The 21,683-nt window shown below is 44.7% G+C and overlaps 2 protein-coding genes across 2 annotated transcripts in view; one reads left to right on the top strand and one right to left on the bottom strand.

The window, feature by feature from the left end:
* The window catches only part of Chd1l (chromodomain helicase DNA binding protein 1 like), a 51,427-nt gene extending 31,088 nt beyond the window's left edge, over positions 1-20,339 (bottom strand). Inside the window, exons 1-8 of the mRNA XM_031374933.1 lie at positions 20,177-20,339; positions 14,379-14,491; positions 12,900-13,006; positions 12,253-12,367; positions 11,241-11,272; positions 6,958-7,039; positions 3,264-3,426; positions 359-514 (exon numbers count right to left, since the gene is read on the bottom strand). Coding sequence (XP_031230793.1) covers positions 359-514; positions 3,264-3,426; positions 6,958-7,039; positions 11,241-11,272; positions 12,253-12,367; positions 12,900-13,006; positions 14,379-14,491; positions 20,177-20,285 — 877 coding nt within the window. The 5' untranslated portion in view covers positions 20,286-20,339. The remainder of the gene's footprint in view (positions 1-358; positions 515-3,263; positions 3,427-6,957; positions 7,040-11,240; positions 11,273-12,252; positions 12,368-12,899; positions 13,007-14,378; positions 14,492-20,176) is intronic.
* Positions 20,044-21,683, top strand: part of Fmo5 (flavin containing dimethylaniline monoxygenase 5) — a 43,820-nt gene continuing 42,180 nt past the window's right edge. Inside the window, exon 1 of the mRNA XM_031374935.1 lies at positions 20,044-20,194. The gene's annotated coding sequence lies outside the window, so the exon portion shown is untranslated. The remainder of the gene's footprint in view (positions 20,195-21,683) is intronic.

The raw sequence follows: 21,683 nt of genomic DNA on the forward strand, positions 1-21,683 counted from the left end.
CTCTAACCAAGCCTGAGCTACTCTAACAACCAAGCCTGAGCTACTCTAACCAAGCCTGAGCTACTCTACCAACCAAGCCTGAGCTACTCTAACAAAGCCTGAGCTACTCTAACCAAGCCTGAGCTACTCTAACAACCGAGCCTGAGCTACTCTAACCAAGCCTGAGCTACTCTAACCAAGCCTGAGCTACTCCTAAGAACCACAGGCACACTCACTGTAAGCCCAGCCCACCCGAGAATCCCACACAAGACTCTGGCCCCTTCTTGTACTTCTTGTACAGAGGGAGGATGCCCGATTACTGGGTACTTCCTGCTTGAAAGCCACACTCTCTCAGCCTCTGACAGCCACAGCCCCGTACCCAGGTCTTTCATCAAGATGGCCTTGTAGTACTTTTTCTGCAGTGCTGACATGCCATGGTATATCACCACCTCTGTCTTCTTGGGAAGCTCTGTGGCTACCTGAGCTTTCACTCGCCTTAGGAGAAACGGCTGCAAGAGTCTGTGCAGCTCACTTGCTGTGTAAGAAAAGACAAATAAATAAGAGTGGAGAATCAAGGCATTCCGCAATTATCTGAGTCAGGGCAGTCATTTCTCATATTGTAGGCACTCTTGGACTTACAATGCAGTTACAACCCTGTAAATCCATCCCAAGTTTCAAATACCCTAAGTTGAAAATGCATTTAATATTCTGAATCTACTAAACATCATGGCTTACCCTAGTCTACCTTAAAAATGTTTTAAAAAGTCTTCTGTTAGGCAAAATAAAATTAATAAATACGGTGCTGAGAGCCAGCAAGACAGCCAATGGGTAAAGGTGTTTGCTGTCAAGTGTGATGACCACAGCTTGATCCCAGAATCCACGTGGTAGAAAGAAAACACTGACTGTTGTCCGCAAGTTGTCCTCTGATCTCCACACGTGTGCTCAGTGTACACACACACACACATACACACACATACACAGAGGGTGGGGGAGGGAGAACAGATAGATAGATGGATGGATGGATGGATGGATGGATGGATGGATGGACGAACGGACAGATGGATATAGTTTACACGCTGAGTATTTCATATAATTCACTGGCAGCTCTACTACAGCAGTTCTGGCAATGTACCATGAAGCCTCTCTCATGGCTGACTGGGAATGCAGCACGAAGCCTCTCTCTCATGGCTGACTGGGAAGCTGTGAGTGCTGATACCTGCCCAGCCTGATGGGAGAAAATCTTACCACGTCACTACCCCAGGAAAAGACAGAACTTCGATGGCTTTTACAGCTAAGCAGTATCCTGGTGGGTATTTGTGCTCTGTGATCTTTATCTAAACATCTGTAGTGGGCACTTAGCTTAGTTCTAGCTTGCCTACTCTAGGGAGTGCTGCGTGTGGGCATGATTTCGTTCCCTTTGGACAGGATGTGGATTGTTCTATGATGGTAGTTGTGGGTTGTTTTAGCTCTCTGCGGCACCTCAGGACTGTACTGACACTAATTTTTATTTTCCCCATCACTCTCCATGCCCTTACTGGCATTTGTGATTTTTTTTGTGGGGGTGGGGGTAAATGGTAGTTCATTGTAGTTTTCTTTGTATTTTAATATTTATTTGTATTTTGTGTGTATTAACAGTTTGCCTGCATGCATGTAAAGGCACTATGTGTTGTTTTGTACCTACAAAAGTCAGATGAGGGTGTCAGATCCCCTGGAACCAGGCTTACAGATGTTGTGAGCCTTCGTGTGAGTGCTGGGAAGCCAACCTGGATCCTCTGGAAAAGCAGCCAGTGATTTTAACCACTGAGCCCAATCTCCAGTCCTCACTGTGGCTTTGATTTACATTCCCTAACAATTACTGATACTGAGCACTTAAGTATATATAACAACAATACCTTATATAGCTCAAAGTAGTAGGAAGAAAGCATTTTTATGCAAACCTTTAGTGATTTTCTTCTTCGATAATTTCATGTACATTTACAATGTACTCTGGCAGAAGACAGCATTTGAAAGCATTCATCATAAGAAATGATGATATACACCAGTTACCTGGGCTGGTCACTACCCAATGTATCCAAGAATCAACACATAACACTGTGCCTCATAAATCTGTACAAATGCTGGGTGTTGAGAGGAGGTCAAAATTTGCAAACATTCTCCACTGAGTGTGCACTGTTCCACAACATAAAAACCCCAAGCCACACCCCATGGGGAGGACCATCTATACTTCCTCCTCCACAGCTCTTGGCCCCTTGAACTGTCATTAGCTCTTAACTCAGGAACTGGGAACACTTAAGAATTCTATTCTCACTAATAATCCTGGGTTTAGAAGGCTCTCCTATTTGGAGGGTGTTTTGCATCTATTCCTATTGATCAGCATTACAGCTTAGAAAGGTGGGTGCCCATTCTAATATCAGAGTTAGGTACAGCTCCAAGAGCCAAGACCCTTAGTCAAGGCCACAGAGCTGACTGCCAATGTTGTCAGCATTCAAATCTGTTCTTTTGGCATCAAACCCTTTGTTCCCTCACTGGGTATCTTGAACTTCAAAAGTCATTCTAAATCAGAATCACACAACACGTAAGGATGGTCGGATACAGAAAATAAACACACGGGATAAGTAACCAGTTAAACTGGAATCCCACAGAGTAGGAGGCAACACTTATTGTATGGTAATACAGTATGGCCATGTAATATTTGACTGGATGTCTAAAACTTATGTGGCAACTCTAAGCATGGGAGTTACATAGGAGAAATCTTTAGCCTGTAGTCCAGGATTTCTGCTGGGAAAAGCCCCTCCAACTCATACTTAACCAATACATACAAAATCATTGTAGTGTATAAGCATCCTAGGGTAATAAATATCACGGGGACATTCAGATAATTCTATGGGACAGAGAGGTAAACGTATAAGAGGAAGCTGCCACCTGCATGAAGGATAAAGCATGCCCCACATCCCAACACACACTTCCACATCCATTCTCTCTCAAACTTGTGGGTTTGCTGCATGGTTAAAAAGAAACACCAGCAATAAAGGACATTGAATGACCATATGGCCTATGGTAGGCACCCTCCAACCTCTTCCAAAAACAAATTAAATGAGCCCCAGAGAGTCAAGCATAAGCAACAAATGAAGACAGCGAGGCATATAGCACCGGCCTTCTGTTTGTGGCCCTTTGCCTTCTGGGTCCCCTGGTTGTCTCTCTTCTTTTCTATCTACAACTGTTAGACGTGACGGCAGCTTCTGTGCCAAACCCTCCTGGGGATGATTAGGAAGAGAGAGACCTGCCTGATTTGGACTCTTTCTCAATGTCCTGGTAACGCTGAACAAAATCTTCCACCTGCTCTCTGCAGAACAGATCAGGCTCCACGACACAGAGGAGGGAGTAGAGCTCCCGGAGGCTGTTCTGGATGGGCGTTCCGGTAAGCAGGAGACGGAAGACCACTGAGAACTCAAACACACAAAGCAACAAAATTAACCCCCCGACACGTTAGGAAAGGCCGGTTATCCAGCAAAGAGCAGCATGGCTTGGTGGGAATGACTAAGGTACATGACACGGGCAGGCTCGGGGTCGGGCTGCGTGTTCTACTTGACGAAGGAAGTGACTCAGTTTCAACTAGAAGAAGAAGGAAATAGTCCTACTGTGTTGTAAGGATACAAGTTACACCACTTCCTGCACAAATGTTACAGGGTACAGGATACATTATTGTTACTCAATCTTAGAGAGTTAAGTTACTGGTTGTACCCTACCTAGGGAAAGCTTACTGAAACAAGTGAGACAGGTGTTTATGTGCACGTGGAGATGGAGAAGCAAAAAGGCAACACATCAGACCCTCCACTACAGGCAAGAGGCAAGATCGATACTTTTAAAACGATGCTTTTTGTAAAATTTATGGCATATCAAAACTTCCGGATGTTTCCAGACACTGTGCCACATGACATTCCCCTATAGTCAGGAACAAACGATAAAGCCAAAAATAAAAAATTCCTTATCGGCAATTAAATACTAGTAATTAGTGATGAAATTAAAAGTTAAGAGAAACAGTAATGTTAGAGTAGTCCTCCCCTGGGACACCTCCCACTCCTGGGAGTTCTTTTTCACCATTCCTCAGTAGATTGGTTTGTTTGCTCAAAAAGAGAAAGAAAAACATTAACAAGAGATACTGGATCAAGTTCAGTCGATCCCTGAGCTGAAATAATAGGAGTTATCAAAATTAATCTAAGATAGAAAAGCCATGTACCATATGTCTAATATTTAAATGTCAAAATAGTGGGCACTATATTCACAGGTACACACACGCACATACAAGACATACTGAAGTGTTAATGGTGAGTGGGTCATGGAGTCTTACCCTTTCCTTATCTTTCTAGATTTTGGCTCAGGGGTGGGGGGAGGAAGGATCATAGGAGGACACATTGCTTTTGCAATAAGAAAAGGTGAGTGACATGACCAACTAAAACTTACTACAGAAGTCTTAGCAACCTCCTTTTGTTCTTTCTGAAATGCTCATTCACTATCTACCCATCCACCCCATTCTGTTCACTGGACAATGTTTTTAAAGTACTTCAACTATCTAGACTGAGGTTTGCATTTGTTTTTGTTTTTTAAGTACAGTAACCAGAATTCACATGGTGTATTTAAGAAACACAGGCTCACACAGGTAACTGCAAGTCATGATATTTAGCTTTTCTTAGGACATGCGTAAAAATTTTGATTTAAAGTAAGAGTCCTTTTTTTGCATCAACACTTACAGCTGGGAAATATAAATCAGAAACAATCTGCCTTTAGAGTACTTCACAAGGTCTGTGTATAAAACAGTATGTAAGCACATTCCTTATTAAATATTAAGTATTTTTCCACATAATGGCAACTTTGGTTGGTAAATGCACTATAAGTATGACATATAAATTCTGGCACTAACTCTGCTTTCACATTTAGATCATTTCTGACTTTTGTAAACAAACTGAAAACAGTATTAAAATAGACAGATATAAAAATAGAATCCCCTTTCACACCTTTCAGTCTAATAAATAAATGGTTTTGTTTGCTTGGCTTTTGCTCTTTTTTTTTCTTTTCTTTTAAGAAAGGGTCTGACTATGTGATGCTGACTGTTCTGGAACTCACTCTGTAGACCAGGCTAGCCTCAAACTCAGAGATCTACCTGCCTCCCAATTGCCACCACATATCACCTAAATAAACATATTTTCTTTTCAATCATCCAATGATCTGTAATCCAAATCCCCCTAAATGGACTTAAAAGGAGTGCTGACATGTCCCAGCAGTTTTCTCACACCATCCTCTGAGCCTTAGTTTCTTGATGGATAACAAGTACAGGTTCTGAAGCCACAGCAGAACTGATCTTCTCATGTCAAACCCACAAGCCCTGAGTCCCTTACAGTGCCCGTCTCCTCTCACTGTACATTAGCAAACTGTTTTATGGAGTTTACGAAGCATTCTCTTACAAGGATAGAGACCTAGAATATGACAACTGCTATCATTCACTGTGCTCATGGCACAACGTGGCAGTATTAGGAGGTGTCCCTCCAAGAGGTAATTAGGCCATAGCAGCTCCTTTTGAATGGGATCAAGGTCCTTTTAAAAGAATCATTAAGCTAGCTTTCTCTTCTCTCTCTTGCCCTTCTGCCATATGAGAACATAGTACAAAGTCCCCAATACCTTGATCTGACTTTCCAGCCTTCAGAACTGTGAGATAAATGATCGTCTGTTCATTCTGACCCAGCCTGTGGTACTGTGTTAAAGCAGCACACACAGACTAACATGAAAACCTCTTGGGAAAGAGACACTGCCGAGGGTCCCTAAAACGAAGGCAATGGTACCAGAGAGCTAGGGGATGCCCTACGAGGGGGCAGCAATCTTCACAGAACGTATCTGCTTTCAAACATCCGAAACTGCAACTTCTAGGCCAGTAACTGCAGAATGCTGATCAAAGATTTTCTTTCAAATGCCTCTCTAGATGGGATTTATTATGGGATGGGAGCAAACTTCATTACCACCAAAACGTGGAGTCTCATGAATGAGCAAGCCTTTCAACTAGGAGAAAGATAGTCCACTTTTCACCGGGAAATCATCCCTGTGTTTCCAGAAGGGCGTGAGAGGCCAAGAGAAGATGAGAGCAATGCATCCTACTTTATAACAAAGACCGAAGAGGACGAAGGTGATTGATACTCAACGGTAAGGATCTGGTCTTCATGTGGGCTACTAAATTCTTGAAACAGATACAGTGGGAAAGAGGCACAATATGCCCAATGTACCTGCTAAGTAAACAGATTCATAGTGAGGTCATTTCTGCAAAGAAACCAAGATGATCAAAGAGAGGTAAAATGCTTCCAAAAGTACAATGCACTTTCCTGGAGTGGGGTCATGTTTGATAACCAGATTTTAACAAACATTGCCTTACAAGAGATAAAAGGAAAGACATTACGTATCTGTCTGCACCCTGCCCCTCAACCTCCAAATGATCACTTACCCCTGCCATAATCTAACTGAAAGAAAGAGTTTCAATTAAGTCTCCACTGTTCAGGTCTAACTATTTTCTACAAAAGCCTGACTGCACAGTCCTCTTCCAGCACCATCCGGAGCACTGCAATGACAGGCGTGTACCTGGGTAAGGTTCGTTAGAGGGAGGGAGGATGAAGCAGGGCCCCAGAGTATTGTCAGGGCAGTGGCATCACCATGCATGATGTACTGGTGGGTAGACGCCATTATATATTTCTCCCAATCAAGCAGCAGCTACAGTATCAAAAGTGAGTCTGTGAGCTACAGGTTCTGAGTGATAATCTCAAAACTGTTCCAGCATTTGCAACAAATTCACTGCTCTGACCAGGGATGTTGGTAATGAGGGAAGACATGAACAGAGGGGTGTGGAGGGGTCTCTGCATCTGCTGCTCAACTTTGTTGTAAAACTAAAACCACTCTTTAAAAGACTATCTTAAACAGCAGCAGGCTACCCTGTGAATTTACCTCTGAAAGTGTCCTGTGCAGCAAGGAACTCTGGTTTTTCAATCTGTGAGCTTCATCCACAGCAAGAACACTCCAAGAGAAGCTGTGAGGGAAAAGTCACTTTCAGCTTTGTGCAACTCAGATGCATCTCACAATTGCTACACAACTGCAACTATTGTTAGAAAGACTAACACAAGCCTGGCCTTGGAAACTCCTCCGAATCGACTCCCTACCGACTGGACGACAGCTACTGCAGGAGGGGGTACATGCAAGGAGCCTCCCCCCAAGACAGACAGAAAAGATGGCAGGAAGGAAGGAGCCAGAGCCAGAGAGGGAGAAGAAACATTTATAACCAAGTGCAAGCTACTGAACATGTGGCTCTGTGTGTTTAGTCCAAAAGAACACTATGAACAGACAGGACGAGGCCAATCGGAAGATGAAGTCTTAGAAAGGTTAAGCGATTTGGTCAGGCTCACCAGAGCAGACCTGAGAGTCAAACCCATAAGAAACATTACAGAGATACAAAAGACAAAAAAATGGGATTTAAATAAATCCTGAACAGAACCAGGCACGACAGAGATGGCCCTATCGTCTCCTCCTCCATTGACCCTGAGGTCCTCAGTGACTACTGCAAGGCATGATTTGCTGTATGTACGTAGCTAGAATAATTTATCAGTAAGTTCCAGTCAAAAAAGCACATACCTATACAACATGCATGTGTATATTTCTATACTGCATGTGTTTTACTATACAGCTCCAACAGGCCTCAAATTTTCAATCCTCCTGCCTCAGCCTCCCAAGTGCTGAGATCGCAGGCATAGATCACTACTACACTTTGGCTATAAAAGCCCATTTTGACAAATACTTCTGGAAATCTGTTACAGTCTTCCCCAAATATGGTAAATATATATTCATGAGTATGTCCTAGAATATATTTGTTAAAACTGCAAAAGTTGAAAATAAATACGTATTAACAAAATGTTACACATGATAAAGCACATGGCTATATGAAAAGGCATATATGGTCACTGTAATACAGATGTTAGCTGGCTGTGGTGGAACACATCTGTAACCCTAGCACTTGGGAGGGAGGCAAACAAGGGTACCACGACTGTAAGGCCAGCCTGGGCTACACAGTAAGGCCAGCCTAGGCTACACAGTAAGGCCAGCCAGGGCTACATGCAAAACAGTCTCCAAACAAAAAAGTTAAAAACCAACCAAACAAGACGTGAATATTGTATGTCCTTGAAAATTGAAAAAAAAAATCAAACATAAGGTAAAACGTAAAACATATTAAGACTCTTAGTTTTGCTTATATAAGCATCATAGAATATGAGGTTATATTTTAAATTTTTAGATGTATTTATCCAGGGGATGGCACATGTGCGCCACGGTGTGTGTGGTCTGAGGATAACTTACAGGAGTTGATTCTTTCCTTTCCCATGTGGGTTCTGGGATAGAGCTCAGATCCTCAGATTTGGTTTGCTTCTGCACAGGAAGAGTCTATCCCCAAAACAAACAGACACGGGGATGGAAAGACAGATGAAGAAGGAACGCAGGGGTCTGTGTCCTTTATCTCATTCATCGTCTGCAGACGGAGGAAGAACTAGGGACCCAGGGAGAGCGCAAGAGCCCAGGAGCCCAGGAGCAGGGTGCACTCAAGATCAATAAAGTGTGAGAGTTTCCATGGTTGGACAGTGGCCGTGAGAGAAGGTGTACCATTGCACACAGGTCAGTGTCACCACAAATGAGTGGTCCAGTTCCCTTTTTATTTATACATGTGAATATCCAAAAATGCTTATTAAATGAAACAAGGCTATATAGAGTGGGGAATGTGGACACATGAAGAGAGAGACAGTCAAATGACCATCAAAGGACGCTCTCAAGAGGCTCCTGGAGAGAAGAGAGTACAGGGAATCCCAGCACCCAGTACAGGAAAGTCTAATTCTCTTGATTCAACGACTGTGTAAGTCTGTAATCCCAGATTCCAAGCTGCTAATGCTGCTGCCATGTGCATCTCTCATGTCCACAATGCATCTCTGTAGTACAGACATCACAGCTCCCTGCCGTTTCCAGTATGAACAACACCGCATCAGGAAAAGTAATCTTAGCTAGTGATAAAAGAATACATCTATGTTGTAGGAGTCAGCATTATAAACGTCCCTCATTTATTATGTTCTTAAACCCTCCTATCAATGTGCTTAGAGCAGATGATCTGAGACAGAAAGACAGAGCTTCTCCTGAGAAATGCGACACTTGGTGCAGCTACATACGTAAAAGGAGGGTTGACAGCCGAGTGCTGTCATTGTCGTTGAAGCCCTGCTTCAACATTTATTAACATTAGCTGCAAAAACTGCTAACCTTGGTTTGTCAACTTGACACATCCAAGAAGGGAGAACCTCAATTGAGCCATTGCCCCCACTAGATTGGCCTGTGGCCACATCTGTGATGCACTTCTTAATTGCTAATTGATATAGGAAGGCCCAGCCCACTGTGGGTGGTGCCATCCCTAGGCCTGCTATGTAAAAAAGCTAAGAGAGGAAGTCAGGAAGAATAGGCCATAAGCACAGCTCCTTCAGTATCTCTGCTTCAAGCTCCTGCCTTGTTTTCCCTCTATGATGAACAGTAAACTGAAAGATGAAATAAGCCCTTCCCTTTCCATGTTGCCTTTGATTACGTGCTTATCACAGCAACAGAAGCCAAACTAGGACCTTAGCCTCTGTGGGTTACCTAAGCTTCATCTTTTTCATCTGTTAAAGTAGAAGAACCTACCTGAGAGGGGTTTTATGAGTTCTTAAATTTGTAGTGTGTGTGTGTGTGTGTGTTGTTTGAATGGGTATGGCTCCCATAGACTCTTGTGTTTGAATGCTTGGCCACAGGGAGTGGCACTATTAGGAGGTGTGGCCTTTTTTGAGTGGGTGTGGCCTTGGAGCAAGTGAGGTCATACATATACTCAAGCTCTACTCCGTGTGGGATCCAGTTTCCTTCTGCTGCCTTTAGATCAGGATATAGAACTCTCGGCTCCTACAGCACCAAATCTGCCTGCACACTGCCATGTTTCCTGTCACGTTGATAATGGACTGAACCTCTGAAACTATACGCCAGTCCCAATTAAATGTTTTCTTTTGTAAGAGTTGCCATGGTCATGGTGTCTGTTCACAGCCATAGAAACACTAAGACGGGGCTAGGGGCGAGATATACATGTGAGAGAATAGGTATGGCCTCCAGAGACTTGTGTGTTTGAATGTTTGTGTGTTTGTGTGATACATACCATGGGACACCTATCAAGGTCTAATACTCAACATTTATTGCCTAGTTTACTGTCCTTTAAGATTTCACATTTATTGCCTATTTTTTAATTACATGTATATGCACATGAGTACGGGTGGCTGCACAGGCCTGGAGCATCAGATTCCCCTGTACCTAGAACTAAAGTTACAGGCAGCTGTGAGCCAGTGGTGTGGGTTGTGGGTGCTCTTTCAGGTCTGCTGAAAGGGCAGCAAGCACGCTCACCGCTGAACCACTTCTTTAGTCCTTCCGTACATTTCTCACTCCTAACTGGACTGTTTTTGTAGGCTTGTTTTCTGACTATTTTCCTGGTACTGCGGAACATTCTTGTAGTTCCTTTCCAGTGACAGACAATTCAAGGGATGAGGGAGCTGACCAGCAGGTGGAGGCTCTTGATGTGCAAGCCTGGTAGCCTAAGTTGGCTCTCTGCAACCCAAGCAAAAAGCCAGATGTGGTAGTGTATCTGTGATTCCTGAATGCCTATGGCAAAATGGGACACAGAGAGACGAGAATCAGACAGAAACTCCAGGGTCAGCTAGTCTGGAGTGTGCTGCACAGTGGCGGAAAGAAGAGACTCTGTCACAAAACAGTGGGAGATAGAGAATCAACTCACACACACAGGCAAGCACACAGACCCAGACACACATGGTGGCGGAGAGCAGGCAGCAGGCAGAGCGACCACTTAGAAGACAAACAAAACACTGAGAACTCACGAGCAGCACACTTGCCTAGCATGGGCCAAGACCTGGCTTCAATCCCTAGGACTCCCCTCCAAGTAAAACTTGATTAAAATAGACAAAAGGGAAAACAGAGAAAAGCATACATTCTCCTCATGGAAAAGATACCATGCTCACTTAAATAAAAGAAAATGTTAAACAGAAGCCATAAAATCTATGTTAGCCATCAAGACGTCAAAGTAAGACAAACTCAGGAGAGGGCAGAATTCCACAGTCTGAAGGGAACACGTGACTTTCACAGATCATGCAACAGTTCCTGGGGCGGCACAACCTACTCACGATTTTAGAAATAAGGCGTCTTTCAAGCAAATCTGAAAAAGTAAGGAAGACAAGTTAAAAAAAGAAAATAAAAAGGCTGGTGCTGCGAAATCCCAGGGCTGACAAGCTACTCTCCTGTTTCAGGGACTCTCTCCAATTACAACAGTCTGCCTTCCCTTCCCTAGTGAGACACAAAGCTCTGAGCCGCCTTTCTCAGCCCAAACAAAAGGGAGTCTGGCTAAGGGGAAGAGCTCGCTTACAAGGGCCCCAGTCCTCATCTAACAAGAACTAACAAGGAGACTGCAGCTAAGTGTGCTGGCTAGCTCTGAGTCAACTGCACACACGCCAGGGTCACTGGAAGGAGAGAACATTAGCTGAGAAACTGCCCCCAGCAGAGTGGCCCGTGGCCAAGTCTGTGGAGTGTTTTCTTGATGGATGGTTGATATGGGGTGGCTAGCTCACTGTTGGTGGGACCGCCCGTGGGCTGGTGGTCCTGGGTTCTGTAAGAAAGCAAGCTGAGCGAGCCACAAGAAGCAAGCTACTGAGCAGCACTGCCCCACAGCCTCTGCATCAGCTCCTGCCTTGACTTCCTGACTCCCCTCAGTGATGGACTATTACTTTAAGTATAAGATGAAATAAACCATTCGCTCCCCGAGTTGCCTTTGATATTGCTGTCTTCAGAGCAAGAGAAACTTTAACTAAGACACTAAGTGTCCCCCATTCTCGTGCTCCAGTTACCAAACTTCAGCTCCTTTCCCTCGCCACTTCTGTTCATCCAACAAGAGGCAGCTCAAGTGCCGCCTCCGAAAACCACTCCCCAAGAAGCAGCAGGGATGACAGAGAAGGAAACTAACCGACACAAGCCCCATGATCCTTCACTTCTACCGTCACAAAGTCCGTTTGAGAAAGTGGTGAAGGGTTACTTCCCTCCCTCCAGATCCCCTAAAGTACGCTCTGTTTAAACAGAATCGCAGGGGTTTTAACCACATCTTTGGCCCAGGTTAGGAGTTCCTGTAGAGAAGCAGATGGCTACCTCATAGGTCGTCAGCAGCACGTGAAAACCTGACTCCTGTCGTAGGTCCTGCTGAAGGCGGGCTCTCTCTTCCTTGTCACCTGTGTACATCACACAGGAGAGACCTGGAGCAAATCTGGGCCAAAGGAAAGAGGCGGACAGGGCAAATGTTAGCGTGACCCAGGAACAGTGTGGGTTACCAAGCAAACCACACTTCATGAGATGGTGCAATGTGCAGACCCCCTAGGAGGCCTGGCACCCAGAAAGAGTGCTGGGGCCTCCAAACCGTGTGTAGGGTCATGACTAAGCCTCAAGTAAGGCCCTGATGTAAATGTTTAGGCATTAGAGTTTGGTCTAAAGGCATTGTATTGGCTTTTAAAAGGAAACCTTCCTCACGTTAATCATTCCCTACATCAATATGAAAAGGACTGCCTTTCTTCAGTGAAATAAATATACTTCATAAAAATAAATATTGACCTTTAGGTTGCCAAACTGAAGTGATAAGACCTGGATCCCCCTATCCTGGATCCCCAATGTCTACCTACCTTGCTTCAATTCGGACCTTTCTAGAATAAACTCACTAACTGTATATGACACTATTATTTTATCATATTTTTACACCAGCCAGGCTATCTTAAGCAAGGCAAAGAATAAAAGTTACTCCTTACCTCTCCATCTCTTCTTTCCAGTTGCTCAAAACAGACAAGGGACAAAGAATCAGAAACGGCCCTTCGTCGTTCAGTCTCCCCACCAAGTAAATGAGGAAGGCGATAGTCTGGAACAGAAGAAAAAAAATCAGTTCTGATCACATTGCCTCCTGGAAAATAAGAAGTCCTCACAGCCACTGAACATGTGCACGCACACAAAGACAGACAGACACATACTTCTCAAAGGACTGATAAGACCCCTGACTGTCAGGACTGTGAAATGCTATCACCATGGCATTTGCTTGTGTATCCTGCCTACCCTGACTTTAATATTCTATAAATTAGGACCTCCCCTCCCATGTGATTAACTCACCATCCTAGCTGAAGTGTCAATATCAATACTCTACCGGCCTAACATTGTCCTAACAACCAGACTCTTCAGGTCTCTATGCTTTACGTTGCTTCCTTTAATGCCATTAGTTAGCTGGCGTGAACTTAGAAACCATAGGGCACTACATTCACAATGAGCTATCCTGAGAGACCCAGAAAGCAGATACCACAGGAAATACTGCTAAGGAAGTCATAATCAATTTGATGCTAAGACAGGCAAATTATTTTTTATAGAGAAAAGCCCTGGACCAGGGTCACTGGATGCTCTAATTAAAGCATGCCTTCTCCCAAACATGTTAAAAAAAAAACAAAACAACAACAATGCCCCCTCCAAAAAAAAAAGGTCAAACAAGGGCTGAAAGGAAAAATTAAAGCTTTAGACCTGTGCTGACTAGGAAGAAAAGTTATGGGCCTAAGAATCCATCACAAACTGGCCACATAGGCCTGGGAAAGAGCAAACAAGTTGTTAGATATCATAAGAGCTGGCAGGTCAAGAAGACATAAAACTATAAACATAGAGGAAAACATCCAGGCAAACGAGGACATGTCCAAGGCCTAGGCCTGCAAAGACGTGCCTGGCGGACACTAAGTAATGGATCATCTGGTCCTCTCAGATATGGTTTAAAGTCAGATGCTTTGTTGACTCAGATTAACAACAAACTTAGGAATTTTCCACTCTGTTCTGCACGTAATAGTTAATATTTGAACTAGCCAATCATGTATGACTACACTGATCCCTTTGTTCCCTCAGACTTTTTCCCTATATAAACCCCTAACTTTCAAGCCTAGTGGTTGGCTCCACTATCTCCTGCGTGAGATAGGTGTGGTGCCGAACCAGGGTATCCTGAAATTAAAATATACCTCTTGTAATTACATCAAGATGTGGTCTCTCGTGATTCCTTGGGTGTACGTCCTCCCGAGATTTGAGTGGGGGTCTCCCCCAGGGGTCTTTCATGGCAATGGTACAATTTTAAAAGCTCAAACTAGAAAACCCAACTCTAAAACATGCTACTTTACGTATTTTACACCCTAGTAAGAAACACACTGCTGCAGTGAGCACATAGAGATGACCATGAGCTGTGTGGAGGTGCTCATTCCACAGTAGCACACCTGGCAGGTCTTCCCCAGGCCCATCTCATCTCCCAGGATGCAGCCATTCTGGCAATGGAAGCACTGGACTAGCCAATTGACTCCCTCCAGTTGGTAAGAACGTAGACGAATCCCTAGAAAAAATAAAAAAACAGAAGCAGTCCGAAAAGCAGAAGTTCCAGGGAGCTTCAGGTTTTATGACAGCCTCACCTCCCACGCTCCCAATCTGGCCCGCTACTTTTATGAAGGCTTGGTCACCATCTGTCACTCATTCAAACTCCTAAAGCACCTTGTCTTTGTCACCTGATCCACCTGACGGAAAGTCTACAGAGTCTCACCTCCCTACTACTCAGTCCTGGAAGCAAGGCTTACTAAAGCAGCTCACAGGCTATGCATGCTAAGGAGAAATACAGACAGCACTGCATCAACATGGAACAGTGCATCGTCACGAAGAGTATTTCACGGAGCTTGGATGTGAAACATCTTCCACTGGCTCACTTATGTCAACCCTTGGGCCCCAGCAAGAGACACAACTTGGGTAGGCGGTGGAAGCTTTAGGGAGTGGGGCTTAGCTGGAGGAAGTGGAGGAAGGCCCTAGAGGGCAGACTTTGGGGCTACAGCCTGGCTCCGCCTTCCACCCAAGCTCAACTGTGCCACAATACCACTAGCCGCCTCCTCCTACTGCCATCTCTGAGACCTGCTCCAACTGCCAAGCATCCTGCAATGGGGTTTTTCTCCACATCGTAAGTCTGAATAAATGCTTCCTTCCTTAAAGTACTTTCGTCAGATATTTTGGCACTGGAAATTGGTGCCAAGAAATGGGGTCACTGCTGTGATCAATCTGGCCTTGTGGTTTATAGAACTGTTTTGCAAGAGGGTAGTTAAGAGCCTAGAGCTACAGCTGGAGGCTACAGATGCCCTCGTATCCTGTGAGCTGGCTGCTGCTGGGCATTTAGAAAACCAGGATGCCAACAGGAATTCAGGAGTATGGATCAGGGGACGGGATGTTTCAGGGTGAGAAGACTCGACCCAGTGCATGCTGGTAAATTAACCTGGCAATGGAAGGGGCTTACAGCAGTGGAAATGTTCTCCATCTTGGCTGTGTAGACAGATGTCAACTCCTAATTGACATCTTATTTTGCAAGTTGGTTTCACTGGGGGAAACTGGATAGAGCCTACAGAGAGCTCTCTCTATTACTTCCTGCAACTGTATGTGAATCTGCGACTGCCATATTATAAAAGTTTGGTTTTCTTATTTCCAAAAGATTTATTTTGAATCACTTGTGTGCTGTGTGGCTGGGTCTGGTTATGGGCACATGAGTGCAAATGCCCAGAGGCCAGAAGGGGACACCAGATGCCATGGAGCTGGAATAATAGGCAGTGGTAAGCCACTTGACTGTGCTTGGAGAACTGAGGTCCTCTGCAATGGTGTACCTGCTCTATCTGTAGGCAGTCTCTCCAGCCCCTAAAAGTTTAATTTTTAAAAATGAATAAATTTATCAGTACAGAGATAATAACACTAACATTTAAGAGTCAAATGTAGAGACAGAAATTATCCTAAGTAGTTTAGACAGAAAGAGTTTAATAGAGAGAATTAGGTCACTGTAAAGTTGTTGGGAAGACTGGAGGAATGGCCTCAAGGTTAGCGTCCGTGTAGAATAGTGAGTCAATACTGCAGAACTGGCCCATCATGTCTACCTCCACAAACTGGAAGCCAGAAAAACAAAACAAATAAAATCAAACAAAAACAAACAAACAAATAAATAAAAATAAAATAACTCAGGCCATTGCACAGTCAACTCCAGAAACTGATCACCTTCCTCTTTAATTCATGCCAACATAGATGCTCCACATCCTAGCCAAAGCCCACATAGGTAAGAACCAAGAGAAAAACTGGAAATACACATCAACCTCCACTTCAAACTGTCTGTGGCTCTCCCACTCCAAACTACATGCTTCCTTTAGTACAGCCAAGTTGTAACAGAACCACGGGGATCAGGGAAATACAGTCTGTTTTCTAAACTCTAGGGTCTGGGTTAGTCTCTCGCTCTCAGGCAGAGAACCAAAGTGACAGGACAAGCAAACACACAAGCCAAAAAAGTCCTAAGGTGCCTTTTGATCCAAAGATCCATAATCAAATTTCCACCATTATGTGTTAACCAAATAAACAGTCTGATAAATCATTAAAAAAATATTTTAACTTCTCAAATTAGAAGTTACCAGTGTCGGGACTGGAGAGCTGGCTCAGCCGTTAAGAGCACTGACTGCTCTTCCAAGAGGTCCCGAGTTCAATTCCCAGCAACCACATGGTGGCTCACAACCATCTGTGATGAGATCTGAAGACAGCTACAGTGTACTCACATAAAATAAATCAATCTTAAAAAAGAAAGAAAGAAAGAAAGAAATCACCCGTGTCGCTGAGCGTACAGAAGCACACGAACACTTTACACTCTGTATTCCAGATGCAGTATGATGAGGATTTAAAAATCCACGGCTATGGGTGGCAGAGTTGGCTCTGGGGTTAAGAACACTTGTTGCTCTTGCAGGGGACTCGAGACTTCCAGTACCCACGTGGAAGCTCACAACTATCTGTAACTCCAGTTCCAGAGAACCCAGTGCCCTCTTCTGACCTCCATAGGTACCAAGCACTCATGTAGTACATACACATTCATGCAGGCAAAACACTCACACATAAAATAGTAAATCTAAAATATTAAATTCATGACTGTAATAAATATTTGGTGGTGATAATATCTATATTTGATATCTATCTCATGCATTCAAACCTGCAACCTCTTGTCTGCTCACTTTATTTTAACAAGAATGTCCCTGTACATAGAAGCTCCTTCTGGGGCATTACATGCGGCTGGATTTGATCTGCACACGCCTGGCCCTTCTGCATATTTTAAAGTTATCAGTAGGCCACTGGCAAGCATGTAAGCAGACAAACATCAATCAAGATATGCTTAATACACTAAGGCCAGTCCACAGAGCCAGATTTAAATCAGATACAGAAAGGGAGAATGGTAAGGGGGGAGGGGCGCCCTTCTGGGAGGGAAGGGAAAGACCTGCTCAACAAGAGGGAAAACAAGCCTGTCCTGTACTAGGAACCTAGCTAACCACTCAGAAGGAAGAAGGAGGGTACGATAACAGTAGGACATCTAAAAAGGCCACAAAAAAAATCACACTATGAACTATAAAATGTGAGCCTATAATAATGTAAATCCGTGGATAAATATACATATGTAGCTTTTAACAAATTCTTTTCATCTGGGCTGACAATGCTCCCTCCCAGAGCCAAAGATCACCCAATAAAAGCCCAAATACAAGACACAAGAAGCCCTCTTTTGAGTTGTTAGGATTGTAAGCTAAAATCTCTTTTTCTGTAGGCATAAATTATCTCATGAGCACATACTGGAAAGAAAGGCCTGAAGGTTTTTCAATAGACTGGCAGCTCTGAATACTGCATTTATTCTAGTGAACAGAAAGGGCAGCTGTAAGTTACTCTCAGGGCTGCCCAGGAGATTCCCACGATACACAGTTCACTGCTATTGACCTTGGTTGCATGCCCAGGGGTGGAAGGTAAAGGCCCTATTGCTGAAGACACTGTGGACTTGAGAAACAGGAACCAGAGAACCCTGAGCTGTAACTGGCCTGCACGCCGCCTTCCTTAGGGCTAGCTTTCATGGTACCAGAACACGCCACGCAAGCGTCCAAATGGGGGAAGCTACTCACAGTCTTTCCCAATCATGACACCTACGAACCATGTCGACTACCAACACGGCACACCAACCCTAAGGATACAGTAGTGGCATGAATGCCTTGGTGGTAATCAAGAGCTCTCTAAGTGGGCGTTAAGACCTACTCAACAAGAAGGAGACCATGCCTGATACTGGAAACCTAGCTAGCGACTCAGTGCTACTGAAGTACTGGTGACTGGAAGAGAAGGCATATCCACTGATTTACTAAACCAGCATAAATAAACTCGAACCATCTGCTAATAACACTTGCCCTCACAGCCACTGATAATCCTCACCCCTCATGGAGGAAACTACTCTTTACCATAGATGGAGAGTAACAGAAACAATCAAAATGCAGGGTTGAGGAACCCAGTCCCTAGTGGATACATCCACAAAACACCTCCGCACCTAAGGCTCAAAGGGTATTGCGGAAGAGGGGACAGAAAGCAACATCAGAGACTTTGCTGTGAAACTGTGTCTCCAAGTGACACCAGACACTTTGTGTACACTCTCACCAACATGACTGCCTACACATGTGGATAATACCAATGAGCCTGCCAAAATGAACAGACAGGAATCCTTGAGGTCTCAATCCTACACAAAGAACTGTGGGCAACTAAGAAAAGCTAAGAGCAAAAACAGGGGGTGGGGTGTGGGGAGGAGGATCTTCTCCAAGGAAGAGCACACCAACTGGTGTCCAGTGCCAAATGGTCAGTCCTGAAAGCATACATACAAGTGACATTAAACACACTGAACAAGTTATACTTAGGAATATTTATATATATATAGGTGTATGCATATGATAACGATTAAGTGGGGGGAGGGGCCATGGATTTGAAGGAGAGAAGGGAAGGGTTTATGAGAGTGTTTGGAGGAAGTAAAGAGAAGGTATAACTATAATCTCAAAAGTAAAATTCTAAAGTTGAATATAAAAGGAAAATATTGATATGAACTGCTTGTCTTTCTCTTCAACCTAATCGTCATCTGTCCCTCCTCTAAGCTGACAAAACTTTTTTTTTGTTTGTTTATAAAGATAAAGTCTCAGGGCTGGAGAGATGGCTGGGTGATTAAGAGCACTGACTGCTTTTCCAAAGGTCTTGAGTTCAACTCCCAGAAACCACATGATGGCTTACCATCATTTGTAATGGGATCTGACGCCCTCTTCTGGTGTGTCTAAAGACAGCTACAGCGTACTTTATATATATAAAATAAATAAATAAATCTTTAAAAAAAAAATAAGAGTCTCTCTATTACATAGCCCTGGTTGTCCTGGAACTAGTTCTGTAGAGCATGCTGGCCTTGAACTCAAGAAATCCACTTGCCACTGCCTCCCAAGTGCTGGGTTAAAGGCGTGCGCCACTGCCTGGCAAAAATGCACATTTTGTTGCCTTTCCAAACCCTCATCTTTTGGTGGTACTTGGCACGTGTTAGTCAAGTGCTTCCTTATACTTTCAAAAGCATTTATCCGTTAGTTAAGAAGCTGAGTCCTAGGGCTGGTGCTTATTTTGCTTCTCTGCTCCCCATACCCCACAGTACGCTCTCGACAGCAATAAATAACGACCACGTGGTGACAACTGGTGAACCATTATGACTTTCCGTTAAACCAGCACTACATTCCCAGCAGACACATAAAGAAACGAGTCTAGGGGTGTTGAATAGAGAGAACGCCACGGGATGCGGTGGCTCCAGGTCCATACTGAGGTCTGCAAGCCTGGGATCTCCACATCTGGAACCTACAAACCTGAGGTCTCCACATCTGGAGCCTACACACCTGGAGTCCACACATGTGGGATCCCCTCACGTGGGACTCGTAGTGGCAAGTGGGCTCAACACGAAAGCACAAGAGGTAAAGGACACGACAAACTTAGCCGGGCAACGCTTCCAGCGCAGTTTGGAAAGTTCACTAGGGAGCCTCAACAAGTGAGTGCGCATGCCCAGTCGGCAGGGGGAAAAGACGGTGCCTGGGAGGAGCTAGATCGGCCGGGAAGCTGCTGGCTCCCCGGCTGTCCCTGCGTAGGCCTGCGCTGCCGCGCGCCATCCCGGCTCCCGCCCGCCCTCGGGCCTCCCCGGCCGGCTCACCAGTCAAGCCCCACTGCTGTAAGTCCTGTTCCTGCACCCGCGTCCTCACAGGCTCCGGCCCGTGCTCGGCAGGCAGCGCCTTCAGGAAGCGCGGCGAGCCGCCCGCCATCCTGAGAGGCCCCGCGCCTCCGCTCCCGCGCGCGCACAGTCCAGCGCGCCGCCGCCAGAGGGCGCAGCTCGCGCGCGTTCCCACGCTTCGGAAGCACGCAGGTGCGGAAGACTCTGGTCTAAGGGTGCTTCGGCGACTGGGACAGAGGCTGCCATTGCTAAAAGCTCTGACTCCTAACTTGGCTTGCGTGGGTAGCTAACAGCAGGCTCAAAGCTTGGCAAGCGCGCCTCCTGATTTCGTATCTGTCTCCTTTAAACTTTGGGTCAGACTCCTGAGCAGTTTTCCAAGTTTTCAGTTAAGATGCATATGCCTAAAAACTGGTACTACAAGGTCTCTAAGTCCTATATTTGTGTAACCTTTTTCCTCATTGATGACTAATAAGATTACCTTTATCTCTTAAGATATGTTAGTGACAAAACACATTCAGAGAAAAGACTCTCTGAGGTCTCGGCACCAGGGAGGCTGAGGCAGAAGAATTTGTGAGTTCAGTCTAGCCTAGCCTGCATATCAGGAAGATGTCAAAAAATAAAAAAGATCAAAGCTCAGTTAGCAAAATGCTTTCCTGGAATGTACCAAGCCCTCGGGTTGATCCCTAGTGCTGGGAAAATTGGACATGAGGGTGAGCACCTGTAATCCTGGCGCTGGGGAAGTGTCAGCAGGAGAACCGGAAGGAAGCTCAAGGTCAACCAACCTCAGCTACATAGGTTTGAAACCAGCCTAGGGTGCATTAAACCTTGTCTTAAAAATAAAGTGTCGGAGAGCTTTTTACCCCCTCAAGATTCCAAGAGTAGCCATTCAAAAAGAACATCTATGTGTAATAAAAACTAATGGTCACATTGACCTATGAAAGACCAAGGCTGGTCCTACTATGCAGAAGTAGCCCTCTAATGACTAAGGGACTTTACCCATCCCGTTAGACTTCTCCAGGAACACACAGAACCAGACCCGAGGTACTTATCAACCAGATCCAGAGGGGAGGTGTCAGGTACACCAAGGTCACTGCCATCCCTCTGCTATCAAGTCGCCACTAGTATTACATCGATTACATTGAGGTTAAAGATTAACTCAAAACAAATAAACAGTTCTCAGTGAGTACTTGAAGATTCTTGTTTACAATATGAAATACTAGTGGGCTCTTACGAGAACGTAGTGTGCTATCTGTCCCTTACCAGTGGAACTGAGCACACTTGCGCCGCCCCCCCCCCCCAGCTGTATTGAATACATTCCTTTCTTCACTGTTAGTTGTTCTATTTGATTTGGTGGGGAGGGGCAAATGGCTGGACCTGGTTTGTTGAGAGTCCCCCCAAATCAGAACTCTGGCCGTACTCTTGAATCCCCAAGTCACCTGAAATGCTCATCAAGTTTGAGATTTTTTTTTCTTTTTCCCTCACCCCTCTC

Source organism: Mastomys coucha, unplaced genomic scaffold, assembly GCF_008632895.1.
Source record: "Mastomys coucha isolate ucsf_1 unplaced genomic scaffold, UCSF_Mcou_1 pScaffold16, whole genome shotgun sequence".
NCBI classification, from domain to species: domain Eukaryota; kingdom Metazoa; phylum Chordata; class Mammalia; order Rodentia; family Muridae; genus Mastomys; species Mastomys coucha.